This window comes from Thunnus albacares, chromosome 7, assembly GCF_914725855.1.
Source record: "Thunnus albacares chromosome 7, fThuAlb1.1, whole genome shotgun sequence".
NCBI classification, from domain to species: Eukaryota; Metazoa; Chordata; class Actinopteri; order Scombriformes; family Scombridae; genus Thunnus; species Thunnus albacares.
In genome coordinates, this window is record NC_058112.1 from 8,492,922 (window position 1) to 8,519,594 (window position 26,673).

The following is a 26,673-nucleotide window of genomic DNA, read 5'->3' on the forward strand; positions in this document are numbered from 1 at the left end:
TACTTTAAGATAAGTAAAATAAAATTCAGGAAGACCAAAAAATGTGTGTTTTGAGGTTTCACTGGAGCGATGTAACATGCAGTCTACAGTATATGTTAAAGCTGTAGCAGTGTGGTTCATTTCTAAAAACTACAGCAATTGATAAACTTATGTTTGCACAGTTAGTAATGATGGGAAGGTCTGAATTGAAAAACAGTAAACTTATCCTAAACAGCCACCTCAATAGAAGTCTAAGAAGTTTAAGAGGACAGGAGACATCACATGTTATTGCAGGCTGCTACAAACCTGGTTCATCAATCATCCTTCCTCCTTTATCCATAACTTCTCCTGTCTCTGATCTGCACCATTAAAAACAGATGGTCTGCACCCTAATACCAGAGAGGCCCTGATGATGTCAGAGAATATGGACTCCAGCCTCCGGGTGTGATGAGTTGGCACTGTAGGAAATACAGTGACCCACTTATGGCATTCCCTATAGATGCTGTCATTTCCTACCAGAGACCAGGCAGCACAACCCAACTGTGACCTGCTGACACTAAAAACCTGATTTCTATTCCATCCACCCAAATCTTTCTTTGACTCCACCTTAATATTTGACTGTTGTTTTTTTTAAATTATTCATGTCAGATCCAACAGAAGTCAGATGTGTTTTCCCAGTGGCTTTATGCAAGGCAAGTTTATTTGTATAGCACATTTCAACAACAAGGAAATTCAAAGTGCTTTACATAAAACATTAAAAGCATCAAGACAAAGTGCAAAAGAAACACACCACAAAAGAACATTTAAATACAAATTAAAGAGCCAAGAGAATAGAAAACAAAAATTAGCTAAAATAGAATAAGACAGTTATAAAATACAAGAATACAAGTTACAGTGCAGTGTAAGAAATTAGTAATTATTTGATTATTAAAGGCAGCAGCAAATAGAAAAGTCTTCAGCCTTGATTTAAAAGAACTGAGAGTTGCAGCAGACCTGCAGTTTTCTGGGAGTTTGTTCCAGATATGTGGAGCATAAAAACTGAATGCTGCCTCTCCATGTTTAGTTTTGACTCTGGGAACAGAAAGCAGACCTGAGAGGTCTGGATAGTTCATAACGTAGCAGCAGATCAGAAATGTATTTTGGCCTTAAACCATTCAGTGCTTTATAAACCAACAGCAGTACTTTAAAATCAATTCTTTGACAGACAGAAAGCCAGTGTAAAGATCTGAGAACTGGAGTGATATTATCCACCTTTAAAAAGCTGAGTATTGATTTGTGGTATTTACTGTATAAATTTTTGTATTTGCTTGTAGTGCTGAAACATACTGTACATATACAGTAAATGTCCATGATGGTGGACTTTGTGCTGACAGTGACATCTGGTGGTGAACTCATAGTATTGTGTTATTCAAGGCAATGAGACAAAATATATGCACGTGAATTCACCACTGTCATCTTTTAAATGATCTTTGTCCAGTAAAGGTTATGTTAAAAATACATTATGTAAATGTCCAGAAATTACTTATTATAACTCTTGGTTTGGTAGCAAACTGTCATTCCTTTACAGTAGTTGGACCTCATGGATGAGGTTTGTGTTAGTCCTATCATGTGATCATACTGCATAGTTACAGTTCCCCAAAACTTGACTTCTTGAGGTGAGATATGGCATCTTGTTGAAGATTTTTACTTTATTTTTCTTCCTCACAGCGTCCTTTTGGCTGATTGTGTAGCAGCAACATGGGTCTAATACATGGGTTAACATTGACAAATTAATTAAATGTATTAGAGCTGCACTTAATCACTGATAAAATATCAGAAAACGTAAAAAATCCATTTCACAATTTCCCAGAGAACAAGGTAAAGTCTTCAAATTGCTTCCGACTAACAGTCCAAAAACCCCAAATATATCATTTATAATTAAAGCAGCAAATACTCACATTTGAGAAGTTAAGGTGCTGTCTGATGACACCTGAGTTTTACAGTCATTTTTAGTTTAAGAAATATACTTAAATAGTTTTAATTGGCCAATTAATACAATTAACTGAGGGTTAATACAACACAATGAAACACAAAAATGGCGGAATTCGTCGCCCCTGTAGAGAAAGTGGTCAACATTTTTCACGTTTAAACGAGCACACAAGCAGCTCACCACTGCTACAGACGACAGGTGTTTATAATTGGAGAGCAGCAGGTGATGAGAACAGCTGCAACAGAGGAGAGCATCCTGTCTGACGGCAAATATCGCGTTTAAAAAAAAAGACATTTATCATTTCTGCGCAAAATATTACAGCAATGACACTAAACGGCTTAAAGGTGAGTGTAGACAGAAGAGCATAATAGAGAAAGGAAAGTAAGCTAAATGTTTGTTTGTGTAGCTCAGGGGTGCTGCTTTTTTGTACAAGACAGGTTAACAGATAAAAATAGCCTAGCTAGAAGGTTAATAAATAATTCAACACTTTACACAGTTAAAGTGGAAATATTCATTCTTCAAACCAGCTGAGCGTGACCCTCGTGCTTCTCCTCGGCCTCACGCGCCACTGGGTTGCGGGTAAGGATGTCTGAACACACTGGTATGAAATGTCAAGTGTGGTCTGTTTTCTTGTGTTAGTAAGAGTCGTTTCATTACTGTTTCTGTGTAGGAATCTGCAGTGTGGAGCATTGCACTGACCCAGCGAGATGTGTTCTGTCTAAAGACCAGAGAAGCTGCAAATGTGCCAAAGGATATTATGCTGACCGATGCGACAAAAGTAGGCAACGCTTCTATTTTCTCCTATGTTGTGTAATTCATTCAAAGGTTGCCCGAAATTACTCAATTTGACACTGCAATGTCTGCAAGATAGTCACCATGACAAACTGACTCCTATTAAACTTTTAAGTATAAATACATTTCCAAAGCAGCACATTTCTTAAAGGGGTGTTTTTATCTTTTTTTTTTTTTTTTTTTTTTTAAGTGGTCAAAATCAAAACAGACTGCGATATCCTAGTTTCTAGTCTATTATGGGTCAAGCTGCAAAAACATTGGATTCTAAATTTTCCATAATGCAACCACATCTTTCAAACTTTGTGCCTCCAGTTTGTAAGACTTTTTAAGTCTCCATTCCAACCCTGATGACATCATCAGGGTTATTTTTTTCAGACTTTGGAGTGAACCTTGCAGAGTCACAGAGGACATACAATATATTGACCATTAATGGATTCTTACACATGTAGTTCAAAGACTTGAAGATTATGAGGATTAGTTTTGTCCATTTAACACATTCATCATATTAGTAAAGATATGGGGGGACGTAATATGCCATTTTTTTGCTGTTCTGCTGATCGACAGATCGTGGTAATGCATAAAAAAACCTCACAACATTGCGTCGGCAAAGGCAGCAAAGAAGACTTCTAGTAAACATGGATGTAAACGATGCAGGATTGAAAATTTAAAAAAAAATCGACTTTGCAAATGTTTTATGAAGAACACAGTTTATGAAGTCTTATGAAGTTTGTTTACAGTTTGTTTACTCCACAGTGCGCCTTTAAACTTAAAGCAGCTATCATCAATGCTGTTATAACAACAACAACAATCACCAGGTGGATAGAAACATCACTTTTTTCACATTACTGAATTTAAAGCCAGATAAAAACTTATAAAGTATTTTAATTGGCACCTTCATGAATTGTTTACTGTATTTTTTTTTATGTTGGAACCAAACAAATTTCAAGTATTCAATTCCTGCAGCAAAAAAACAAAACAAAACACTTTTGTTTTCCCAGATGCACACATCAAAGTCATGTGCGACAGAGACTACATAGCAATCAGAGCCGTAGAAGATTTCTTCAAGTATCACAACGTGCCGCTGGAGTCTTTGCACTTGCCCAACAAATCATGTCGTGCTCAGAGAGAGGTCATCGACAACGTGCCGTACTACATGTCCAGGATATCTAAAGACAAATATGTGACCTGTGGAGGCAAGCCACTGGAGGTACAACTTAACTATTATCTAAAAGGTCTACTTTCAGTGGTCAATTTCAGATTTAGTTTACAGTACACAAGTGCAAGTCAACATCACTGTTTTGGGGTTTGTTTGTTTTTTTGCTATCTTTCTTCCCCTCTTACAGAAAAACTTTACTCACATCTCATATTCCCTGAGTCTACTATCAGACCCTCAGGTTATTGGAAACATCATCAGAGATCCAGTAATAAAGATGGACTATACATGTGTCTACCCATACATCAGAAGAGTCAGCCTGCCTTTCCCAGTCGTCCCCTTCTCCAGGTAAGGAAGGAAAGAAACTTTACATCATCCTCATACTCTGGACTCTTCTGATTTATTTAATCTGTGTAGGCATTTCAGATCAAGGGAAATCCTTTATGTTAAGTACAAATTTCTGTGAAAAGAGAAATCAAATGAATTTCTTACGCACATGTGCAGATTTGAGGAGTTGTTCCAAAACAGAAAGCCATGACAACTGTCAAAAGCCAATGTGAAAACATTACAGTTGAGTCTAAAGGTGGAAACAGCAGCTTGACACAAAAAAAAAATGTTCTCAACACAAGGTCCAACTTAACTAATTTGTTTCCAACGCTTTCAACCACATCTTGTGGTCTTCCTCAGCAGATGGAGATGCTTTAGTTGTTATTGTGTGACCTAAAAATGGAATTTTGATCACATAACAGATGCTAATACTTGGGAGACAACATAACATCAGAGAGCATCAATTGTCTGTGAACTCCAGAGCAAAAGCGTTCCCAGCGTTGACTGGGAAATGGTCAAAGGTCATCGACCAGCAGTCAGTGGACAGATGGAGAAAGAAAAAAAGAGGCCATTTACAGTATATCCAGCACCAGAGACCATCCTTGAACAAAGACAGAGGTTATGATCTTCCCAAAGTATGACCATTTGTCATCACATGATAACAGAGGCAACAAGTTGGACCTTGTGTTGAGTTTTCTTTGGGGATCAAATTACTCGGTACAGGTTAACATTGCAGCTATCAATAGTGTTAATCTGAGCTCTGAGTCACTGTACAGACCTTGTACTTTCTTGACACTCCTTTGTACACAAACAGTGAGACAGTGATGCGTGTAGATGAACTTGATGCCACGATAGAGATGATGCTGTACACAGACCACACCTACAGTAAGGCCTACAGCAGCGCTCCCACCATTGAACTCAGAGACAAGGTAGGTAAACGTTCAGTCACTCACCAGGTTAACCAAATATTGATCAAATTGGTGTTTTCATCATGTCGGTGATGGCTTTCAAATAATTTTAAAAAATATATCCAGGTGTACGTGGAGGTGACGGTGACAGAGCCTGCAGATTTCTTCCTGCTTCGGGTGAATGAGTGTTGGGCCACACAGTCTCCTCAGCCGAACACTACAGAGGGATCGGTTCACACTCTGCTTCTGAATGGGTTAGACAGCTTGTCTCAGTACTGACAGTGCGTCTCCGCTTTACTTACTATGACGCATACTGTATCATTCCTGTCTCTCTTTTCCATCTCTTTACCCAGGTGTGTGAACGACCAAACTGTCTCCTTCCATAACATGAGCAAGGGACAGTCGGGCCATAACGGAGAAAGCTCCACCATTCGCTACAGCTTCGACATGTTTCGCTTCACAGCAGAACCTCATGACCTGTATCTGCACTGCACTGTGCAGCTTTGTGAGCCGGACGACCACAAGTCCTGCACGCCTGTGAGCTCATCAGCATTCTGCCTACTTACCCATGAAAGGATCTGTGTCGTTTATAGGATATATTGACTTTGCTGTTATGGCTCCAGGAAACAGTTTTTTGTTTTCTTTTACAGAACTGTAATTCCATCAGTAAGAGAGAAGCAGTGAGAGGAGACCCGGCCCAGGGCCTCCTGTCATATGGACCCATCAGAATCGAAATTCCGGACCGACCTCAATCCAGTAAGCCAGTAACTGTTTCCACATTGTGTTTCCTCTCCTCGTATGATCAGGGAGTTAACTGTGTTGGATAAATACATTGCGATATTTCCAATCATAACTTTAGATGTGATCACAATGTTTCCCACTGGATTTGATGAGGATATGTAGGTACCACTGTTATCTCTTTGGCATTTCTTTCAGGTATACTGATGACAGTGGTGTTGCCTGTAGCAGGTGTCTGGACTGTGGGCTTCTTCTTCATCATCCTCATCACCGTTGCCAAGGCTGGCAGCAGGAGGCTCGCACAAACTAAGTAGCGCTGACAACAATAACTGCTGCTGTTGCAGCTTGAATAAAACTTTAAAGAGTGTTCATGTGCTCTTTTATTCCTGTCCTGATATTTGATTCCCAAAACAAGTGTTGTGTCTCAGAAGGGTCAATGAGTGAGATAAGCTGCAAACTGGGCACAAATGTGACCAAAATTTAAGTTATTAATGGTGACTTCAATGTTTTCTCTGGGCTGCAAACGAATAATAACTGCACTGTAGGTCCTGGATGGAAAAGCACAGGTGCAACTCATAACATCAGTAATGACTGCCATTTGAGGCAGTGCCAGTGCTCTGGTATAGTACAACAGTTTTATTTGTCACACCTGCCTGTAACAAGTCAACATGGAAGTTGTTGTCTATTTAACCTAGTTGAATTAAACATTTTACTTTGAGGGATGCATGATCCCAACTATGACATAACCACAAGCTAATGTATGTTAAAATACACACTTTTATGTTGCTAGAGCTTATGCATAGCAACAGTGAATATTCTAAATCAAATCAGATGCCTTCACACATGAACAAAACTTGCTTCTTAATGCATATACAGTATGTCTCTGGTCATGTGCACCAGCTGCTGGGATTTTACTGTAGTTTTCCTTTAAAAACAGCAGATGGCACACTGACCATCTGGCCTTCTGATCTGGATCTGGTTTATTAAGAAGGAGGGCCCTCTTCTAAGGAAAATCATTAGAAATCTTTCACCAGATCTGTTTGTTGGTGGTCTCAAACATTTGCACAACACGTTTACGTTCCGAGTGAAAAACCGGAGAGGTCCATTACTGGTGCTAAGCAGTGCGGAGAAACCTGATCGCCCGGCAGAGTTCTGCAGGATTTCGTACCCGTGTGCAATATTTTTCCAGCAAGTTTAGAAACTGTTTAACTATATGCACTTTTTAATTTTAAATCTGCTAATTAGTGTGCGCAGCCGCTTGTGTTTGCAGTGAGAGGAAGGTGACTTGTTGCAGGATTTCTTACTGTTCTGTCCGCTGCCGATCAGCCATTGTGAACGTCGGAAAGGGGCAAGGACTAGTTCATTTGCCCGCTGGCTACACTGTTTTCTGTCTGCATGAGGAAACTGCTGTGTGAACACTTGGATGAGCCATGAGGCTGATGTCCCTGGTCAAATCGGACTGCCTGCAACCAGGAATGGATTAGTATCATCTTGATTTTCGGAGGGTTTGTAAATGCGCCTTTACTGTAGTTGCGTATTAAACTTTTTCGGGGTTTCTGATCTGCCGCCTCCAAAAATGAGCAGATAGCTCACTTGTTGCGGAGCTGGTGATTTAAATGTAAGAGGAGAAGGAAAGAAGAAAACCGTCCAGCACTTTGTCCTGTATCCCTGCCTGCTGGAGGAAGCTGCACGGCTGTTTTTCTTCATCACTCCACAACTCTGTGTCCATCTGGAGACCACAGGCTGTAGATGATGAAGAAGATGGCATCCCAACAAGCCTGGACACAAATCATAATCACATCAGCCTCTTTATTCTCCCTGATGCTGTGCAGCACTGTGGCAGATGTCCCAGAAGAAGAAGGCTTCAGTGCAGAGGTACAGTATACTAGTGTCTGTCGGTCTAGGTACATATATATGGTCAAAATATTCCATTATGGTATTTTGAAGTACTTTACAATTGTGAGAATATTACAATAACATAGTATATATTTTTTGAAGAAATCTCTCTTCAATTCTGTGCACTTTATTGTACAATTATAGTTACTCATAAGCGGTTCAGTGGGTTCAAATCTTCATGTTTGTGTTGCCAAATCCTCAAAGCATCAGCTGTTGCACAGCAAGAATGTTATTTGACCTTTTGACCTTTTTCCAAATAACAACAGTACACATGAGGCACACACATGGAAAAAGGTTAAGATTATATAATGTTCAATTTTACTAAAGTCTGCAGCCCCTAAAAATTATTCCATTGACAATTTATTTTAACTGTCCCTATTTAACATTTATAAGCAGTTTGTACGCAGTTACAGTAACACACTGCAGTTAAAACTTCTCCTAGGAAGCATCTATAACTGGTGTACAAACTGATAGTGATTGATTGTCAATATTATGTATCGCAGTTGTAATCATATCAAATATTGTTATAGTTCATATCAATATGAATACTTGTTCTTCACTGTCATGTTTTTGTTGTTTTGTTCCATACTGTGTTGGGAAATACCCGGTCCTAGTCGACCACGAGTTAAGAATTTCCTGTCAAATTTCTAATTCCAAGGTGAAGGATGAACCTACAAGCTCAACATGTCTTCAAGAATTATGAACACAATTATGAACGTTTTAAATCTCTTGTGAAGGAATTAAATGTGATTAGAGTGATGTTACACTGTACTATCAATCATTCAGTAACCGTTTTTATACCGGTTACAGATGAATGGAAGTTATTAATTGTGACAAAGACATTAATAAACACTTATGTCCTGATATCTGCCTACAGCTACATTATAGTGTTTGATTAAGTGTCTGTAGAGTTCTTATGAACATCAGTGGGGAGGGTTAAAATCTTACCATTAGCCGATGCAAACCGTTATTGTAAAAGCAACAAAATTCATTGTATTGAACATCAATTAGGTTATTTTACATGTAGGTTTTGTAAATTTGCCATGTTGTGATATACTGATGTAAAAAAAACCCCATTATATTAATATTCTGATATTGATTTCAGCCATGTCTCACAACCTTATAAGTGTTCTTGTTTCTTCTCTTTCATGTTCTTCGGGCACTGTGGTGAATAAACCTGCTCTGACATCAGATTAGTTGAAACTTGTTATGCTATGCAGAAACTTTACTCTCTTTATGTGTGCACACTTGAGGGTATGTGTTGTATGTGTGGTCTGCTCGAAGCCCGTGTTTGTGCGTGAAAGTCTCATGATCCGGCTGCGTGAGAAGCCCCGCGGTGTTGTTTTCGAGTCTTTTCTTAAAGGGTAGATCTTAAAACTTGACAGAGGATCCCCCCCCCCCTTCCAAAAGCACAACGTTCTGTTTTCCTGGCTACGTGGCTCCACATATTTGACTGTCAGTGAACATGAAACAATTCAGGATATGTCATTAGACTGTCAGGCAGATTTGTGTGTTTATCTTTTGTACCACAGGACTGATATACAGTTTGATTACTGTGAAGTTTTTGTTTTTCTGTTTCCAGTCCTCCTCACCTCACCTCTCCTCTCCTATCCTCTCTTCTCCTCTCTTCTCTTCTCTTCTCCTCTCCTCTCCTCTCCTCTCTCTCGTCACCTCTCCTCACCTCACCTCTCCTCTCCTCTCCTCTTTTCATCTTGGCTGTCAGTGAGGAGAAGGCGCAGGAATGAGAAAGCAGGAATGTCGTAATGTTAATGGAAGCCATCTGGTTTCTATCTCTACTTTCTTTTCTCTTTTAACTCCTCCAATGCTTTTTGCAGTCATTTAGACAGCGGCTTCTTCCTGGATTAGCATAACATTGCCTCCCTCACTACAATTGTGGCTGACATACACATGTATAAAACATGCTTTGCTCACACGTGTGCTAAGCAACATTTCTCATACCAGACTAAGTAAAACTGAATCCTCACTTTCTTCTCACAGACGTGGCTTCGTACGTTTGGCTACCTGTCCCAGGCGAGCAGGCAGATGTCCACCATGCAGTCGGCTCAGATTCTGTCTAAAGCCATCAGTGACATGCAGCGTTTCTATGGCCTGGAGGTGACCGGTGAGATGGACCCTGCCACTGTTGCGTAAGCTCTATATTGTTCTGTAGCTGTGGTTTTATTCTACAGGATGTTTGTCAAAAAAAATGGCAGAAATACCAAAAAACTTATGTGCAGTGACCACAAACTGAATCCAGAGATCTTGTGGGATGTTTAAAAGTTAAATGTCTTGTTTTTTATGTATACTATGGTATAGATGGAATGATAGATGGCCACAAGTTTCAGTTGTCCGTTGAGAAAGCAGTGTCATCAAACCTCACATTAACAACCAGGCATCCTGAACCAATTTCTTTCACAACACTGGATTTTCCCCGACGCACAATAATATTGCCACACTGTGTTGATATTACCAAAGACTGCTGAAACAGGACCAGCATTTAATAACTTTTTATGGTGGTTTACGTCACACTTACGTCACAGTTGTGTTTTGCTCATATCTCCTCTTGCTATTGATTAATTGTGTAAGGCCTTTGCTCTCACACTGTGTGTAAGGTTTATGGAAACATAACAAAGTCTTAAAGAAATAGTTTGACATTTTGAGAATAGACTTATTCACTCTCTTGCTGAGAGTTAGATTAAAAGATTGATACCACTTTCATGTCTTTATGCTAAATAAAGCTACAACTAGCAGCCAGTTAGCTGCTGTCACCGCTACTGGCCAAGAAATAGTCCGGCACATGACCCGTCTATAAAACCACAACATGTTGTTCTTACACTTATTTTGTATGGATTTAACAAACAAGATACAATGTGTTAATTAGTGAGCTTTAGAGGCACTGTTATGCAAATATGAGGCTAGCTGTTTCCCCTTGTCTGCAGTCTTTGTGCTAAGCTAATCTAGCCACCTGCTGGTTGTAGCTTCATATTTACAGTACAGACAAAAAAGTGGTATCATTCTTCTCATATAACTCTCGACACAAAAGAAAATAAGGGTTTTTCCTAAAATGTCAAACTAAAGCTTCAATATGACCAATATATGTTTTTTTCAAGGTTTAGACATTTTTACTGTTTTGCTTTCAAGAGATTAGCCCTGAAAAAAGGAATAAAACACAGTTTGAGAAGTACTGCTGCACTGGTTGAATCCTGGCTGAGGAAAATCCTTTCCAGCCTAATGAGGAGACTGAAAAAAACAAGATGAGAAATTACAGTAAAAAAATCACAAAACCTACAACAAACAGTATAAAGGTTTATTTGATAGACTTGAGAAAAATGACATATTGCTTCTGCACATTGAGGAATCTTTTATAGAACTTTTTATAGCTAACAGTGTTTTTAATTGTTTGTGATATGTGTATGTTTGGCTGTGTAGGGCCATGCGTCGACCTCGCTGCGGCCTCCCAGACAGAAAAGCAGAGGAGATAGACGATGGAGCGAGGAAGAAACGCTATGCTCTCACTGGACAGCAGTGGGACAAGGACCACATCACCTACAGGTTTACATCATTGATTTATAGAAATAGAAAGACAATGAAATAGATTGTTTATCATACCAAGTCTAATATGCCGTCTCTTCTGGCTTCAGTATAATGAACCAGTACATCCCCTCCTCGCTGGGAGAGGAGAGGACTTATGATGCTATCCGCAAGGCCTTCGATGTGTGGAAACGAGTCACACCGCTCACCTTTGAGGAGTTACCTGCTCTACGCAGCATCAGCAACAGCAGCCAGGCAGGGCTCGCTGACATCCTGTTGTTGTTTGCCTCTGGTTACCATGGTGATATGTCCTTGTTTGATGGCGAGGGGGGGTCGCTGGCCCACGCCTACTACCCCGGGCCAGGAATAGGAGGGGATACACACTTTGATGCAGATGAGCCTTGGACACTGGACAACCAAAACCCACAAGGTTAGTCTGATTTTTCTGTCTTTGTTTTTATTGTGCTTTTAACAATTAAAACGTGTAAAACACAACTCTCCACATGAGAGGCCATACAAAGTGTAAAACTTAGAATTATACATTTGAAATAAACAATATATGTCTTATAATACAAATTTACAATACACAGAAGAGTTTTTGAGTCTTACCAATAGAGAAAAATTAAACAAGAATGATTTTAAAAAGGGTAAAGAATGATACTAAATAAAATAGAATGATAAGTAAAAAGTAAATAAAAAAATGAAAAGGGCTGGATGAACCCGTGACTTTCTAACCCTAACCCATCCTAATAAGATCTAACCAGCTGATTAGCTTGTTAGCTTGTTGGCTTGTTGTTAATACATTAGCTTAATTTAATTAAGATGTTTTCCTCAGAAAGTACAAAGTAAACATCATAATGTTACACAAACAATCTTTGTAGCTTGTCATGATTTGTAATATGGTTGAGAATGTCATATTATGTGTTTCAGAAATGCTTCAAATTGTAACAGCAACATTATCAGAGAGTACAGAGATCACACAGAGGAAAAATATCTGTGGAATAATGTTATATGATGCCTCTATGATTGTCACAGGTTGGTTTTATATGGGACTTATTTCAGTGCAGCTCCAGGTCTTTTCCATTTAATCTAGTGAATGTCAAGAGCTGGAGTTGTGTGATCACTTGTGTTGGAAAGCTTTTAGGAACGTTGTGAATGAACTGTGTCCTGAGAAGTAGGCCACTGAAGCTGGCAGGAGCACAGAAGCCACAGTTGAAAGCAAATTCCTTAATTGGTTTTCAATTAGCACTGCTTCCTGTTTTCTGCAGGAGATGCTACAGTCTGTGAAAAATGAACAGCACAAACTCTATTTAAAAGTTCCTGTGTTTGAAATTTACATGTACTTTTAAAATGAATGTATATGTATCATATTTTATATATTATTGTAACATTCTTTTGTTGCACTTTATTTTAGACAAACATGATTTGAATTGAATATTTTTGACTAATTATTAGTCACACACTGTATGTGTCTTGCAGGTATAGATCTCTTCCTGGTTGCGGTTCATGAGCTTGGCCATGCTTTGGGTCTGGAGCACTCAGACAACCCCAGTGCCATAATGGCTCCTTTCTACCAGTGGATTCACACACATAACTTCACACTGCATGAAGATGACATCAAGGGAATACAGTACATGTATGGTGAGAAGCACACACTGTATTTATTTTTTCCTTCAACCATGCATACACAGCTATTTAAAGAAAGAAACCCTTCTGTTTGTAGCTCTGTAGCATAGTAAATCCGCTTTTCTGAACCATACATTAGGTGAAGGTTATAAATACCATGAAATAATTTATATGGACATGTTTTTTTGGCTCCCTGTCTATTTATATTTTTCACACAATTAATTTAATAATGGAGTGAAAGTATTAAGTATTTTTTCTGACGTTCTGGCATATTTATGCCCTAAAATGCATGCAAATCTCTGTTTGTCTCCCCCTCTTATACACGCATGAACACACACATAAGGATAAGTACAATGTGAGAGTACCTTGTAATGATATTAAACTGCTTGGCAATTAAAATTGCAAATGCATCTCACCCCTACATCTACAATATTATCATTGTTACACCAACAAAATATCTCTCTTTTGAGGATTTTTTTTATCATCTTCCATTCCTGACAGGGACACACAAACATCATTACCCAGTGTGCCCAGGGAGCTTATATCACACTCGTATCACAATTGTACTCTTGTCAGAGGAAGACAAGAAACCTTGTAAAGCATTGACCTTGAAGCATTGTGCATATGTGCGCGCACGCACACACATGTGCGCACACACACACCAAGTGCACACAACAGCAATGATATTCACTCAAAACAGCATGTCATGCATGCCGTTATGATGTTCTCATGCTCTCCCCACGTGAATGGATGGTATTGTTAATTGACAGATGACATCTTTGTGTGTGTGTGTGTTGTGTGTGTGTGTGTGTGTGTGTGTGTGTGTTTGTGTGTGTGTGTGTGTGTGTTCTTGTTGGTAGAAGATAAGGAGAATGTGTGTATAAGAGTGTACTCTATGTTTGTGTTTGTTTGTTTCTATTGAAGTGGTGCTCTTATTAGAGTTGTGTTTACAGAACAAACACCGCCTTTGTTAAACTGCAGCCATGAATTTATCACAGACATCATTTACACTGAATCATTTATGATTTCTTTTGCTTTAGACAAAATTCACATTTTGCATTTTTAGCCACATTTTTTTACTGCCCACTGTGGTGTCCTGGTCACAATTCTGGTATCACATAACAGATCAAAAATCTAATTCAGTTTGGGAATGCTGTGTACGGTTTTAAGTTTCCCCCAGTGCACCCAAAATCTCTCCACACCCACACCATTTTGGCCTATTGATACGCCTACACTAGAGGTCTGCACCAGAGCAAACTAGAACATTGGCAGGAGGTCATCTCCTTTTCCAAACTAGATATGAAAAAATCTTGTTGGTTTTCTGCTGTAAATACTGTAAGGTAAATGTTTTGCCTGAAATTATACAGTAGCCTCCTTTACTAGACAGATTTAATGGACTGTGTTAATGAAAAGGATCTGCACACTCTAAATAGACTAACTCAGCATAAACTTCATCGGTAGAAATAAACATCTGGGTTCCTTTGAAGAGGTTTTAATGCTAGAGATTGGCAGTTTCCTCCCTCTGAGCTTAGTTTTTCCTCATCAGATTCTCACCTTATCTTGTCTGACACAGAGGCTTAACAGGAACAATCAGCAGGTTCAGCTCCTGCCCAATGCTGGAAAATTCATTACTTACTTTGTTACTTTCTGTAAATGGTAGCCAGTTATATTACAAATGCACTTGTGAAATAATGTCATTTAAAGTGTTAAATTACTTGATATTTAAATACACGCATCTGACAAAAAGGGAGAATTTACAAGGATAAAACAATATTGTAAAGGCAGAACTCTGCATTCATTATTTTACTTTACTTTAAAGCTGCACTAATGCATATTTTTGTACTATGAATGGATCAATAACTATGTGTAATGTGAAAGGAGCTGCTTGTAGTGACAATCACCAACTTTTTTTTTTTTGCATCTTTCAGCTCATTTTGGTTTTCAGGCCTGTAACTTTACTGTTTTGGTTCACTCTCACCACTCTTTATCATCATTATCTGCCACAGCAGGCAGCTGTTTTCATCCAAAAAAACCCACTGTAATGCTCAGCACCAAACAACAGACAGACAAAGTTAGCGACTAGCTGGTCAGCATAGTGGAGCATTTAGCAGCTCAAGAGCCAGATATTTCCCTCCCCTGAAGACCAAAAATAGAGCTGTAAGAAGAGTGACTATCTGACTTACATTTGTCAAGTGGTGAGAAAAGCGACTCTCAATTAATGCTACTGTTGCTCCCTAAAGGCTAAATACATAAACAGGCAACTTTTTGGCAATAACATAAGGTAATAATACATCAGTGTTGTTTACAGCTTGTCCTGCTGCCCCTAAAACAAACAATGGTTGCAGCTTCAAGTTGCAGTAGGACTGTATTTATCCTTTAGAGAATAATGATGTGTAACATTCAACAGAACTGCCTGTCACTGCACAGGGGCTTTCAAAAGTGTTGTCCCGTTCATTGTGTGGAGTGGTAGACATATTTCCGTTCCTGGCAGCTGGTAACAGTCATTTATTTTCCTGTGATGAAAATAGCCAACTAATACAGTAGATCATTCATCAGCTACTTCAATGAACTGTTGAAGGCTGTAAAATACAGTACACTGTATAGTAAGGAATTGTTTATTATATGTCCAAGGAAAATAAAACACAATCAGACACAGATTGGAGAAAGTAACTAATGAATAGACTACATAAATTGAAAAATGTACACGTTAAGTGATCACATAAAGTAATTTGTATACTGTATACAGATTTTGCAGAGTATTGTGGTGCCCCTATCACTGCTCTAAATCACTCTAAAGCCTCAATGGAAAAATCAGAGCCTTGGAAACAAACACAAACTTGTTTATGTTTACAGGTTGAAGATTACATTGCAGGTTAAAATGCTGAAGATGCTGAATTTCTCCACATACTGATAGCTGAGTCACTGGCCAACACAAGGCTTGATATATTCTCAGCAATGTGTTTGGCTCAGTGTAACTCAGTATGTCTTCAAGCCCCTCAGCTGTCCGTACATATTACATAACCGACTGTATCTGTGTGTTTTTCTCTCTTAGCAACCGGCAGGGCTGATTTTTCCAAAGAGCAGCACAGTCACAGTCAATCAAATGAGCTTATAGCTGCTGCACAAGATGGAAAATTACATTTTCTTTGTGTGAGGGAGTGATAGAGAGGATATTGTGAGGGAAAAGGGGCAGAGAATAAAATATGCTATTAATGTCTGATGCCACACAGACAGGCTGGTGGAATTCAGTTTATCTTGGATGGAAATTTCTTTTTGCATTTTAGATGAAAATATGAGAGATGGAAAACAAATGACCATCCTATATGTGGTCAAACGTTCCCCTTCTTATTTTAAACTCTGGCTCTGTCTTTTCTCTCCCAGGTCCACCTCTCGTCACTGATGATCCACCCACTTCTCCTCCCACCCTTGATGACGATCCCGACGATGAACCCCCCACCTCCTCCTCTCCTCTGGATGATGAGCCCACCTCCTCTTCTCCCACGGACACCCCGCCTGAATCACCGAACCCGACTGATGATAGCCCGGATCCCCCAGCTTGGCCAGTACCTACCTCGCCTCCCGTCCTCCCCACCTCCACCCCCACCAATTCCCAGCCTGAGCCAGACCCTGTTACGCCGCCCGTTAGAAAAGATGTCCCCCCTCCTCCACCACCACCCCGGCCCCCTGCTCCTCCCCGGCCTCCCAAGCAGCCGGACAACCAGGCCCCCAACATCTGTGATGGGGACTTTGACACGGTGACCATGCTGAGGGGGGAGATGTTTGTTTTCAAGGTGAGAAATATAGTTATTGATCATATCGATACAGATGTAGTGTTAAAATCAAGCCTGCTCTGTGTGGCTTTTACAACCCCTGACCTGCACAGGAAAGGACATTTCCAAATCTATGAACTAACGACCTTGCCTCACATCACAACAATAGTGTCACAAGAGGGAAAGGGAATGATAAATAATTTTGGTGAAAGATAAACAGTATTTTGCTTTCTTGCTTGTGCAGGGTCGCTGGTTCTGGCGGGTGCGCAGGAACCGGGTCCTGGATAACTATCCCATGCCAATATCTGTCTTCTGGATTGGTCTGCCCAGTGACATCGACGCAGCATACGAACGCCACGATGGCAAATTTGTCTTCTTTAAAGGTATGTTACAGCCATTTAATGCCAATAAAATCTGTCATTTTGCTAAGATGGCGCCCACATGCTGAACAGACTGCGTGATGTGCTTTGTCAAAACCTTCTTGTGAGAGTATGTTTTATAGTTTAGCTGCTTGCTTAAGGGCACAACAAAAGGTAGATTAGTTTCCACAAAGTTTCACAGTTATTTCTCCCTGGGCAAAGCTGAAGCCAGCACAGAGCTGTTTAAGAGTGTGCTCTATAAACACAAAATGGGGAGTGAAACAAATCTGTGCTTTGATTTGAACTGGTCAAACTAAAAGGAACCAGCGCAAACTCAGCATTTTTTTTCCCCTAGCGCAGCCTGATTTACGAGGAGATGGTAATATTTCAGCACAGCTATAACTCTTCGTATCTGGCACACACACACAGAAAAATATTTAAAACATTAGAAGTTATTTGAAAAAGAAAATAACTCCTCTGTCCAAATGATTCACTGCTTCAACATTTTGACAATATGGCTACGAATAGAGACGGAGTATTGAGTGTATGACTGCATCGCTCAGTGTGTTACTGAGTTCACTGAGTGTCTTGAATGACGCCTGTGCGGCGTGGCAGCTGCTCTTGGCCCGTTACGACTCCAGTCCAGCTGAGCCCCAAAAGGCCTCGAGAGAGAAGTGGAGGATTGCATCAGCCTTCTCTCCACTGCACTGTTCCAGATGTGCACAGCTGCAGCACTTTCACTTTTACAATCAGGCTATGAAATGATTTGTTGTGCATTTTCAGAATTTCTGGAGCTTTTGAGCACATATTAGCTCTCATTAACTTCAGCAGAAGAGTTCTGTTAATGTTGATTTCTGTTGTTTCCATTATGTCTGCTTCTTGGTCACACATGTTTTGCATCTCATCTCATAACATTCTTGGATAGTATATGCATCACTACCTGCAGCAGTGTTGGCCACATGAATCCACATTGATTTACTTACTTACTTACTTATGCCTGACACCCCTCCTGGAGTATAGACTGTCGACAAGGGACCTCCAGAGTTCTCATTTATGATCTTTCTTTTCTATCTGATACTTGGTGTATCCCAGTCTCTTGATGTTTGCCTGGAGGTCCCGTCGCCAGGTGTTCTTTGGCTGGCCTCTTTTCCTCTTCCTTTGAGGGTTCCATGTCAGAGCTTGTCTGGTGGTGTTAGACACTGGTTTTCACAGTGTGTGCTAATCCATCTCCATCCTCTTCTTCCAATTTCGTCTGCTGCTGATAATTGTTGTGTCCTCATCCACAGATCGTTATCATTGATCATGTCTGGCAAGTTGATATTAAGAATTCTTCTTAGTTAGTTGTTAATAAAAGTTTTCACTTTATTGATTATGGCCTTCGTCATTCTTTAGGTCGTGGCACCATAAAGCAGCACTGATTTTGGAGTTGGAGGTTCTTATTTTTGTTTGTTGCTCTAGACTCTAGACTCTAGAGCACCAGATGTTCTTGAGCTGTAAAAAGGCTGTCCTTGCCATGCCTATTCTTGCATTGACATCTGCTTCTGTACCTCCCTCTTTGTCAATGATACTCTCCAAGTAGGTAAAGGACTGTACTTCTTCAAGCCTCCTGTCTACAAGTGTGATTAGTTCAGCACTGGTTGCATTCATCCTTATGATCTTCATCTTTCCCTTATGGATGTTAAGTCCTACTTGTGGGGAGGTAGCTGCAAATGTTGTGGTATTATCTTGCATCTGATAGTGGCTATGGGACAGCAGTACCAAGTTGTCTGCAAAGTCTAGATCATCCAGCAGTGTCCACAAAGTCCATTGTTCTTTCTTTGTTCAGTTGTTCTAATTACCCAGTCAATGGCTGGTAGAAACAAGAATGGAAATAATAGGCAACCCTTTCTGACCCCGGTCTTGATCTCAAACTGGTTGGTAAAAGTTGTAACCTGTCCTTCATGTATCACTCTACAGGTCATTCCAGCATAGCTATTTTTGATGAGGTTCACCAGCTAAATGGGCACTCCATAATATCTCAAAAGCTTCCAGAGGGTCTCCCACTGTCGAAAGCTTTTTCATGGTCGACAAGTTGACATATAGTAAGGAACTCTAATGATTGCTTGATGATAATACAAAGGGTGGCAATCTGGTCAACACAACATCAATTCTTCATGAATCCTGTTTGTTGGTCTCTTAGCTGTTGGTCAACTGCATCCTTTGTTCTATCCAGGATGTATATTGAACACTTTCTCTGGCACAGAGAGTTAGGTAATCCCTCTATGGTTGGAACAGTTACCCATGTCTCCTTTCTTAGGTAGCTTGTTAATAAAGCACCTCTTTCCAGTCCAACGGTATTGTTTCTTCTTCCCAGATCTGTCAGAAGAGCGGATACAGCAGCCCCACAGTGGTATCCAAATGTGCTTTTAATGCTTCTGCCAGGATGTCATCTGGTCCTGCTGCCTTGCTGTTCTTTAGTTTCTATACAACCTCTTTGATCTCCTCCCTACTGCGTATGTCACAGCTGATGGGGAGATCTGTTTCTGCTGGTTGGATATCTCTGGGGGATTTGGTGGTGAGGGTCTGTTAAGCAGTTCCTCCCAGTGTTCCGCCATCTATTGAGTTGACCGTCTTTGATCATAATTTTGTTACCTTCTTTATCTTTCACTGATCTTGCGGTTTGCTATACTTTCCTGACATCTTTCTGGCGGTATCATACAACTGTTGCCTCTGTCCTGTTCTTCTTTAGCTTAAGCTTCAGTCTAGCAGTTAGCAAGTGGTGGTCTGATGCTACATCTGCTCCCCTTTTTACTCTCATGTCCTGTAGTGATCCTCTGAACTTCTTGCTTATACAGATGTGATCTATTTGGTTCTCTGTGATATGATCTAGTGATACCCATGTTGCTTTTTGGATCTTCTTATGGGGGAAGATGCTGCTTCCAATGACAAGCTTTTTCAATGCACAAATATCTATCAACATCTCTCCATTTTCACTCATTTCTCCAAGTCTGTGTGTTCCTATCACCTCTTTGTATCCAATGTTATCTTCTCCAGTCTTTGCATTAAAGTCTCCCATAAGGATGGTGACATCTTTCAAAGTATTTGCCCAGAATATTCTGAAGTCTGTTATAGAACTCATCTTTCACTTCTTCTCCACTATCATTTGTTGGTGCGTAGCACTGGATCATGCTTATCTTAATCTTCTGCTTCTTTGTTCTGAATGAAGCTTGGTCCATGGGTCTCCCATCCTATCAGTGCTCTGTGCAGATTTTGATAGCAGAAGTGCTATACCTTTTGTGTGTGGGGCATCATCCTCTTGACCTGAGCAATAGAGTAATAGAGCAATATCTCTCCACTCATCAATCGTTTCTGTCCCAGTCTTGCCGCTGATTCCCAGTAGTGTAAGGTTGTAATTTTTCATTCTGCTGCTATTTGGGTGGTTTTCCCCTCTTGGTACATGGTCTTTACGTTCCATGTTCCGAGGTGATGTTGTTCCTGGTTGAAAGAAGGGTGGTTGGACCTGAGGCTTCCAGGGCCTCCTGGCTTTCACCATGCAACGTCATAAGTCTTCGAGCTGAAAAACTTTTCTCTCCTAGGACTAAGTTCTCAACAATTAAGTTGTTGTTCACATCTGGGCTTGGGACTGACCATGGTAGAGTTAAATTGATTAAACCTGTACACAAAACATCAATTCAGAAGCATTTAAATACAAGTGTACACCGATTAGTAAAAGCACCCATGTTACAGTGCTGCAGTGGCCTGGCAGTGGAGGTGGAAAGTGGCTTGAAGTGTGTCCGAAGGTTAGGGTTTAGGGAGAAACCGGCTGCCACACAAGGAGATCTTGGAAAATAGGTGATATGCCAACCATTTCTACTTTGCCTGTCCTTTCTGCTTTACATTAAGGGTGAGTAAACCTTATGACCTATGCCATATGTTCTCATCAACACTGTCTGTCTTTGCTTTTTCTTTGCATTTGTTTCTGTTCCTTTCCCTTGCTAACTTTCTTTCATATCCTCCTCTCCTTCCATGTGTTGAATGTGCTCATGTCTCCTTAGTGAAACATATGTTTTTTTTGTCCCTACAGATGATAGATACTGGGTGTTCAGGGAGGCTGATGTGCTGCCAGGATACCCACAGCCCTTACACGAGTATGGACAAGGAGTTCCTGCACACAGCATCGACACAGCAATCTGGTGGGAGCCCAACGGATTCACATACTTTTTCACTGGAGACAGGTATATTACTGACATGAACACATTTAAAAATAATATATTATTATTATTATTATTATATAAGAATTAGTACTTTTTGTCACCTTCTCATGACCAATTTCCATGTTTTAATGGAAAGATTTTGTACACTGCATTCATCTTTGAACGCCTTCATACATCTTATTTTCTGTGTGTAGGTACTGGCGATACAATGAGGAGACAGGGACTACAGACCCAGACTTCCCCAAACCAATCAACAGATGGGGCAGAATCCCTCCCTCACCCAGAGGAGCCTTCCTCAGTGATGATGGCGGTAAATAATGACTTCAAATGCATTAAATACATCCTTTATTTGGAGGAAGGGAACATTAAAAGCAACTTCTGTTTACATTATGAAGACACCAAAAGCTGCGCATTGAAGTTGTGCAAGAGAACAGCATGAGTGAGGAGAGGCAAAAAGGGGAGGGAGGGAAAGAATGAAAGGTTAGAGGGGTGAAATGGGGTGTGTAAAAGATGGAGAGGGAAAAAATTACATTTGAGACCAGTAAGGCTGGGGCAGGCTGAGCAGAGAGAGAGGAGGGAGGGAATGAGAGCTCTGGTTTGAGGGTTGGCCTGTCCTTCCTTTGGAAATTAGATTTGTGGCAGAGCTGCACTCTGTAACAGTCAGATCTCATCTCCACCCAAACTATATACACACGTGTATATATATATATATATATATATATATATATATATATATATATATATATAGAGAGAGAGAGAGAGAGAGAGAGAGAGAGAGAGAGAGATTGATAGATAGATATACAGAGCCACATTTACACCCAGAAATGTACCTCAATGAGATTGTTCATTGTTTGTGGTTCTTTTTGCATCTTCTTGCCAAATCTTACTGCACAAAAGCAACATATTTAATGTCTAATCATGTATTATACTTGTTAGATAAAGCCCTGGGTCTTATTAGAGAACGCCCTTGGGGCAACATGTGGAATATTGATAATGTTGATGGAAGGGAAAAGGCTAAAATGGTCCCTTAAGAAACATTCCTGTGTCTGCTTTTTGTTTGCACAAAAAACTGAACTTAGTTTTATCTTGTCAAAACAAATGTTTAAATAAATGAATAAAAGGACAAGAATTAGTGGCTAAATATGGCTTCATGTCAGACTCTGTCTGCTTACATCTACATTGATTTTTTTTTTTTACATTGAATTGTGTCTTTTGTTCAAACAAATTTGATCAAATAACTGAAGGACTGAAACATTTTTTTCACATTTTAAATAATCTCTTTTATCTTTCCCTCATGCAGCTTACACATACTTCTACAAAGGCAGCAATTACTGGAGATTTGACAACCTCAAGACGGAAGCAGAAAAAGGCTACCCTCGCTCCATCCTGAAGGATTTCATGGGCTGTGTGGGGGTCCCTGACCCTCCGCCCGACACAGACTCTGAGGAGGAACCAGAAGACAAACCTGTCAACCCCTCAGACAGAGGCAAAGACAAGCACAAAGAGCCGGACAGGGGCCGGGACAAAGACACAGAACTGGAGGAAGACAAAGACTCAAAGCCTGACAGCTCAGAGGAAGAGGACGACAAAGAGGTGAACGTGGTGGTGACAGTGGCCGACAACGAATCAAAGGTCATGACCCTGATCATGGTGGCTGTTCCACTGGTGCTCATCCTGTGCATCCTCATCCTAGTCTATGCCATCCTCAGGACTGTGCAGAACAAAGAGACGCCGAGGGCCTTGGTGCACTGCAAGCGGTCGTTGCAGGACTGGGTGTGAAGAGTTAGAACTGATGGAAGCGGTATTTATCATTTATCCGGTGCAGTCGCTGGCATTAAAATACGACTCATGGCAGTGGTGGAAAGAAAGCTTCAACACAGTACTTAGTCTCAGAAAGCCGATGAGGAGTTACCTCACCATTTTGGGCCCCTTGCTTCATTGTGAGAAACTTTTATAGCTTGATGTGAAATAATGCAGGAGTTGTTAAGGTTGGAGCTGCGGTGCGTTTCTCCCTGCTGGCCTCAATTTCAGTCCTGACACAAGTTTTTCTCCTGTGCCTTCCAAATGTCTGAAAAAGTACCCCTATGTCATAAAAATCACATTTATTTCCATCACACCATTGCAAAAAAACGGTGTGTCAGCCACTTTAGGTGTACTGTAAAAGACACATGACACATTAGGAATGGCCTTTTCTATCAATTCTAATAGTGCAGATGAAGGACAGGATGGTTTATTTGTAGTGTCAATGCAGACGAAGTCAATAAAGCACATACATTATATAGAAGCAAACATACTGTACAATACATACACACGAACATGATTGCTTATAGCCATAGACAAGTCTTCCATATGTTTGACCAACCTTTACATATTTCTTTCTGTTTATAACAGAGAATTTGCACTTTTAATGTTCCTTACTCTGTTTTTTTTGTTTTTTTTGTTGTTCGTTTTGCTGAGGTTGCTCCACTGCAGACATGTGCGTGATTATTAAACACACAGACACTAGCAGGGGAAGCTCGTCCTCCGACCAGCGAAGGAATGTCAGACAGCTGTGTGCGTCCATGACCGCTCGTCTCCCACTGAGCCCATTATGTCTGCCTTCTCTCATACACACATGCACCAACACATGTCACATGATCTCACCCCCCCCCCCCGACTGCGCTCACTTGTGCATGCATGTCCACATATGCACACACACACACATAAGAGACCACTTACTTAAACAAAGGCACATATAGAGTTTTTGCACACAGACATGAGGGCTCCAGCCTCCCCTCCTCCCACAACAGCCACGATAACTGTTCAGACTGCACCACTAAAAACACAACCCCAGCGGAGGCATGTTGATATACGACTGGTGCCAGCGCCGGGATGAAATACAAGAGGGAAGTTTTATTCACTTTTAACGAGAAGAATTGAGAAATATTACTTTTTTTTTTCTTTTTTTTTTTTTTTTTTTTACAAATTGTAAAAAGTCAGTCTGTGAAGAGTAAAAACAAGCAGTATGTGTCTTTCTCTGCCTCACTGTATCCCCTTTTTTCATACTAAAGCTAAATAGAGTCAAATATAATTAAGTGTACAAGGGAGAAGCCTGCAGGCTAGAGAAGAATGGGGTCGAGGTCTGGTTTCCATTAAGCCCACATGTTGCTGATTTAGTAGTGTCAGGCATGAGGAAAGGGGGGGGGGGGGCAGAAAAATGTAAAAGAAGGAGGAGGAATGAACGTGGTGGTGGAGAGTGAGGAGAAGGAGGAAATGAGAAAGAGAATGAGATGAGGAGGGAAAGAAAGAAACTCAGATTGAGGAGGGGATAGGGAGGCCTCTGCCAGCATTTCCTCTGCATTATTCTTTGGAAAAGGAGGAGCGAGGGGGAAAGCAGGGGGAGAACAGCGCTGGCGTTGTGCCTCCTGACCTAGATCGGCCAAAGTCCGCTCCTTCTTTTTCAACTTGTCTTGTTTTCACTCAGCTCGTTGTTGTGAGCTGAAGATGACTTCCTCTGCAACCCCCTCCTCCCTTCCTCTTCTATCTTTCTGGCCACTCCCTCTTTTCCTTTAGTTTTTCCATTCTCAGTCTTGTCTCTTTTTTTTTTTTGTTTCCTTGCTGTACCTAACCCCCCTTCTGTGTTCTCATATGTATTAATCTTCTTCTCACCTCTTCTGGAAAGTAAGCTCAAACATTTTACAGATAATTAATGCACATCCTTCACATTTGCAGGATGTGATGTGTGTTTCTCCTCCCACTATCTATATGTCTGTCTGTCTTTACCTCACTTGTCTTAGTGTAAAGCAATAATTCACATTCTACCACCAGTAACCTTTGCTTTATGTCGGTGCCTTTACATTTCGCTTACTTTGCCTATTGTATGTTTCATTGTGCCTTTTTTCTGTGAATATCGGGGGGCATTTTTTTGTACTACAAATAGCATGAGGGAAAGTCTTTTTTAAATGCTTTTCTTCCCTTTTTTATTCTACTTATCATTTGTAGTTTTGTACATTTTGTTTCTGTTCTGGATTTTGAGGAGAACAGCAGTAGATTATTACGACAATGTTGATGCATGCAGGGCATGTTCTGTAAGGCCTGTGCACTCCTGTGTAGAGTACGTTAAAGATTTCACAATAAACTCACAGGTTAAAGCAACATATGTCTTCTTGTTTGTCATACTTAGTTATCAGCATCATGTTGTAGTGACCATACACCTTTAACCTGTTGTGCATATGTCGAGTTTAAGGTCTTATTTTTGACCACAAGAGGGAGTCATTGCCTCTAAAATGTCACTCTGAGTCCTCAAAATGTTTTACTACTTAAATCACCGAACACACACACACTGATAAACTAAAGTCAACCAGGAAATGAAAGCTCATGTAAAAACTTGTCTGTGTATGTGTGCTTATACACAGATGCAGTACTAGAAGGGCGTAGTACGGATGAGTATAATTTTGGCCGATTTACTTTTTTACATTTTTACATTTTAACAACTGGAGTCACTAGTTACTACTTATCATATTAACTTATTTTACCATTTTATGATTTCATTGAACCACTTTTACCATAATAAATGCTACACATGTACATGTGAATACCATGTGCCTAACAGAATCAGCTTCATGTGGATTGTCACTGAATGTCGAATGTGACACTAACTAAAGATAACTAATAACTTCAAAAGAAGTGAAATCAATAATTCACCCATAATTCTCTACATTTACAGACATGGTAGTACTCATCTATCAATTGAAGAATAGTTCAGTTCAAATTGCAAAGAAGTGCAAAGATTTATTCCCTTCACAAAAATACATTTTTAGTGTGGATGATGGCAATGCTCATCCAGCAAGACTTTTCACTCACAACATAAGATCAGTTAATAAGATGTGATGCTCATTTATAGATTACAATACCAAACAGTATATAAAGTACTTGAAATTACACATCAACCAACTACAAGGATAATTCAATAAAATATTATAATAGAGAATACTATTTTAATCTTACATTCTTTTTTTAGATTGACAATGTAACATCTGTCCAGGGATTACAGATGAAAAACAGCCCATTATTTAATTCTGGTGCATTTACAGCAGTGATTATTAATCTGCACTGTCCCTGTTAAATACATAAGACTCTTTCTCTCTTTCTGTAATAATTTTTACATATTTGGTGCTCATCCTTCTGAACTTTTTTTCTTAATGTAGTACTTTTATATTGTGGTGTTACTACCTTTAATAAAGGAACGGTGCGTGTGTGTGTGTTTGCATTTGTGTGTGTTTCTCCTGCGTAATTGCCTTTGTGTGTTGTGAGTGAGTGAGAGCACCTTCCTGTGTGTCTTTATGTCAGAGGTAATCAGGATTAGCTGCTGTCACAGATCATCCACTGGAGCTTTACCTCTGCACCCGCTTTCTCTTTCATCTCTTTCATCTTCTCTCTCTGATATTCATCCC

At 40.1% G+C, this 26,673-nt stretch overlaps 2 protein-coding genes across 4 annotated transcripts; both read left to right on the top strand.

Moving 5' to 3' along the window:
- Positions 1–2,124: 2,124 nt before the first annotated feature.
- zpd (zona pellucida glycoprotein d) lies at positions 2,125–6,235 on the top strand. Of its 2 annotated transcripts, none has more exons than XM_044356671.1 (10): positions 2,125–2,292; positions 2,476–2,527; positions 2,619–2,726; positions 3,739–3,947; positions 4,084–4,241; positions 5,035–5,149; positions 5,255–5,382; positions 5,482–5,665; positions 5,779–5,884; positions 6,065–6,235. In XM_044356671.1, exons 1-10 carry the CDS (start codon positions 2,272–2,274, stop codon positions 6,178–6,180), a joined length of 1,197 nt encoding a protein of 398 aa, XP_044212606.1. In that variant the 5' UTR covers positions 2,125–2,271; the 3' UTR covers positions 6,181–6,235. The 2 variants fall into 2 exon arrangements, with proteins under 2 accessions (XP_044212606.1, XP_044212608.1); XM_044356673.1 differs by having other exon boundaries at positions 2,126–2,292; positions 2,445–2,527.
- A 503-nt stretch (positions 6,236–6,738) lies between these two features.
- On the top strand, positions 6,739–25,375 carry mmp15a (matrix metallopeptidase 15a). Of its 2 annotated transcripts, XM_044356669.1 has the most exons (10): positions 6,739–7,741; positions 9,761–9,909; positions 11,192–11,314; positions 11,404–11,723; positions 12,773–12,934; positions 16,301–16,710; positions 16,934–17,072; positions 21,112–21,262; positions 21,436–21,551; positions 22,542–25,375. In XM_044356669.1, exons 1-10 carry the CDS (start codon positions 7,616–7,618, stop codon positions 23,018–23,020), a joined length of 2,175 nt encoding a protein of 724 aa, XP_044212604.1. In that variant the 5' UTR covers positions 6,739–7,615; the 3' UTR covers positions 23,021–25,375. The 2 variants fall into 2 exon arrangements, with proteins under 2 accessions (XP_044212604.1, XP_044212605.1); XM_044356670.1 differs by lacking the exon at positions 6,739–7,741 and having other exon boundaries at positions 9,806–9,884.
- Positions 25,376–26,673: the final 1,298 nt, after the last annotated feature.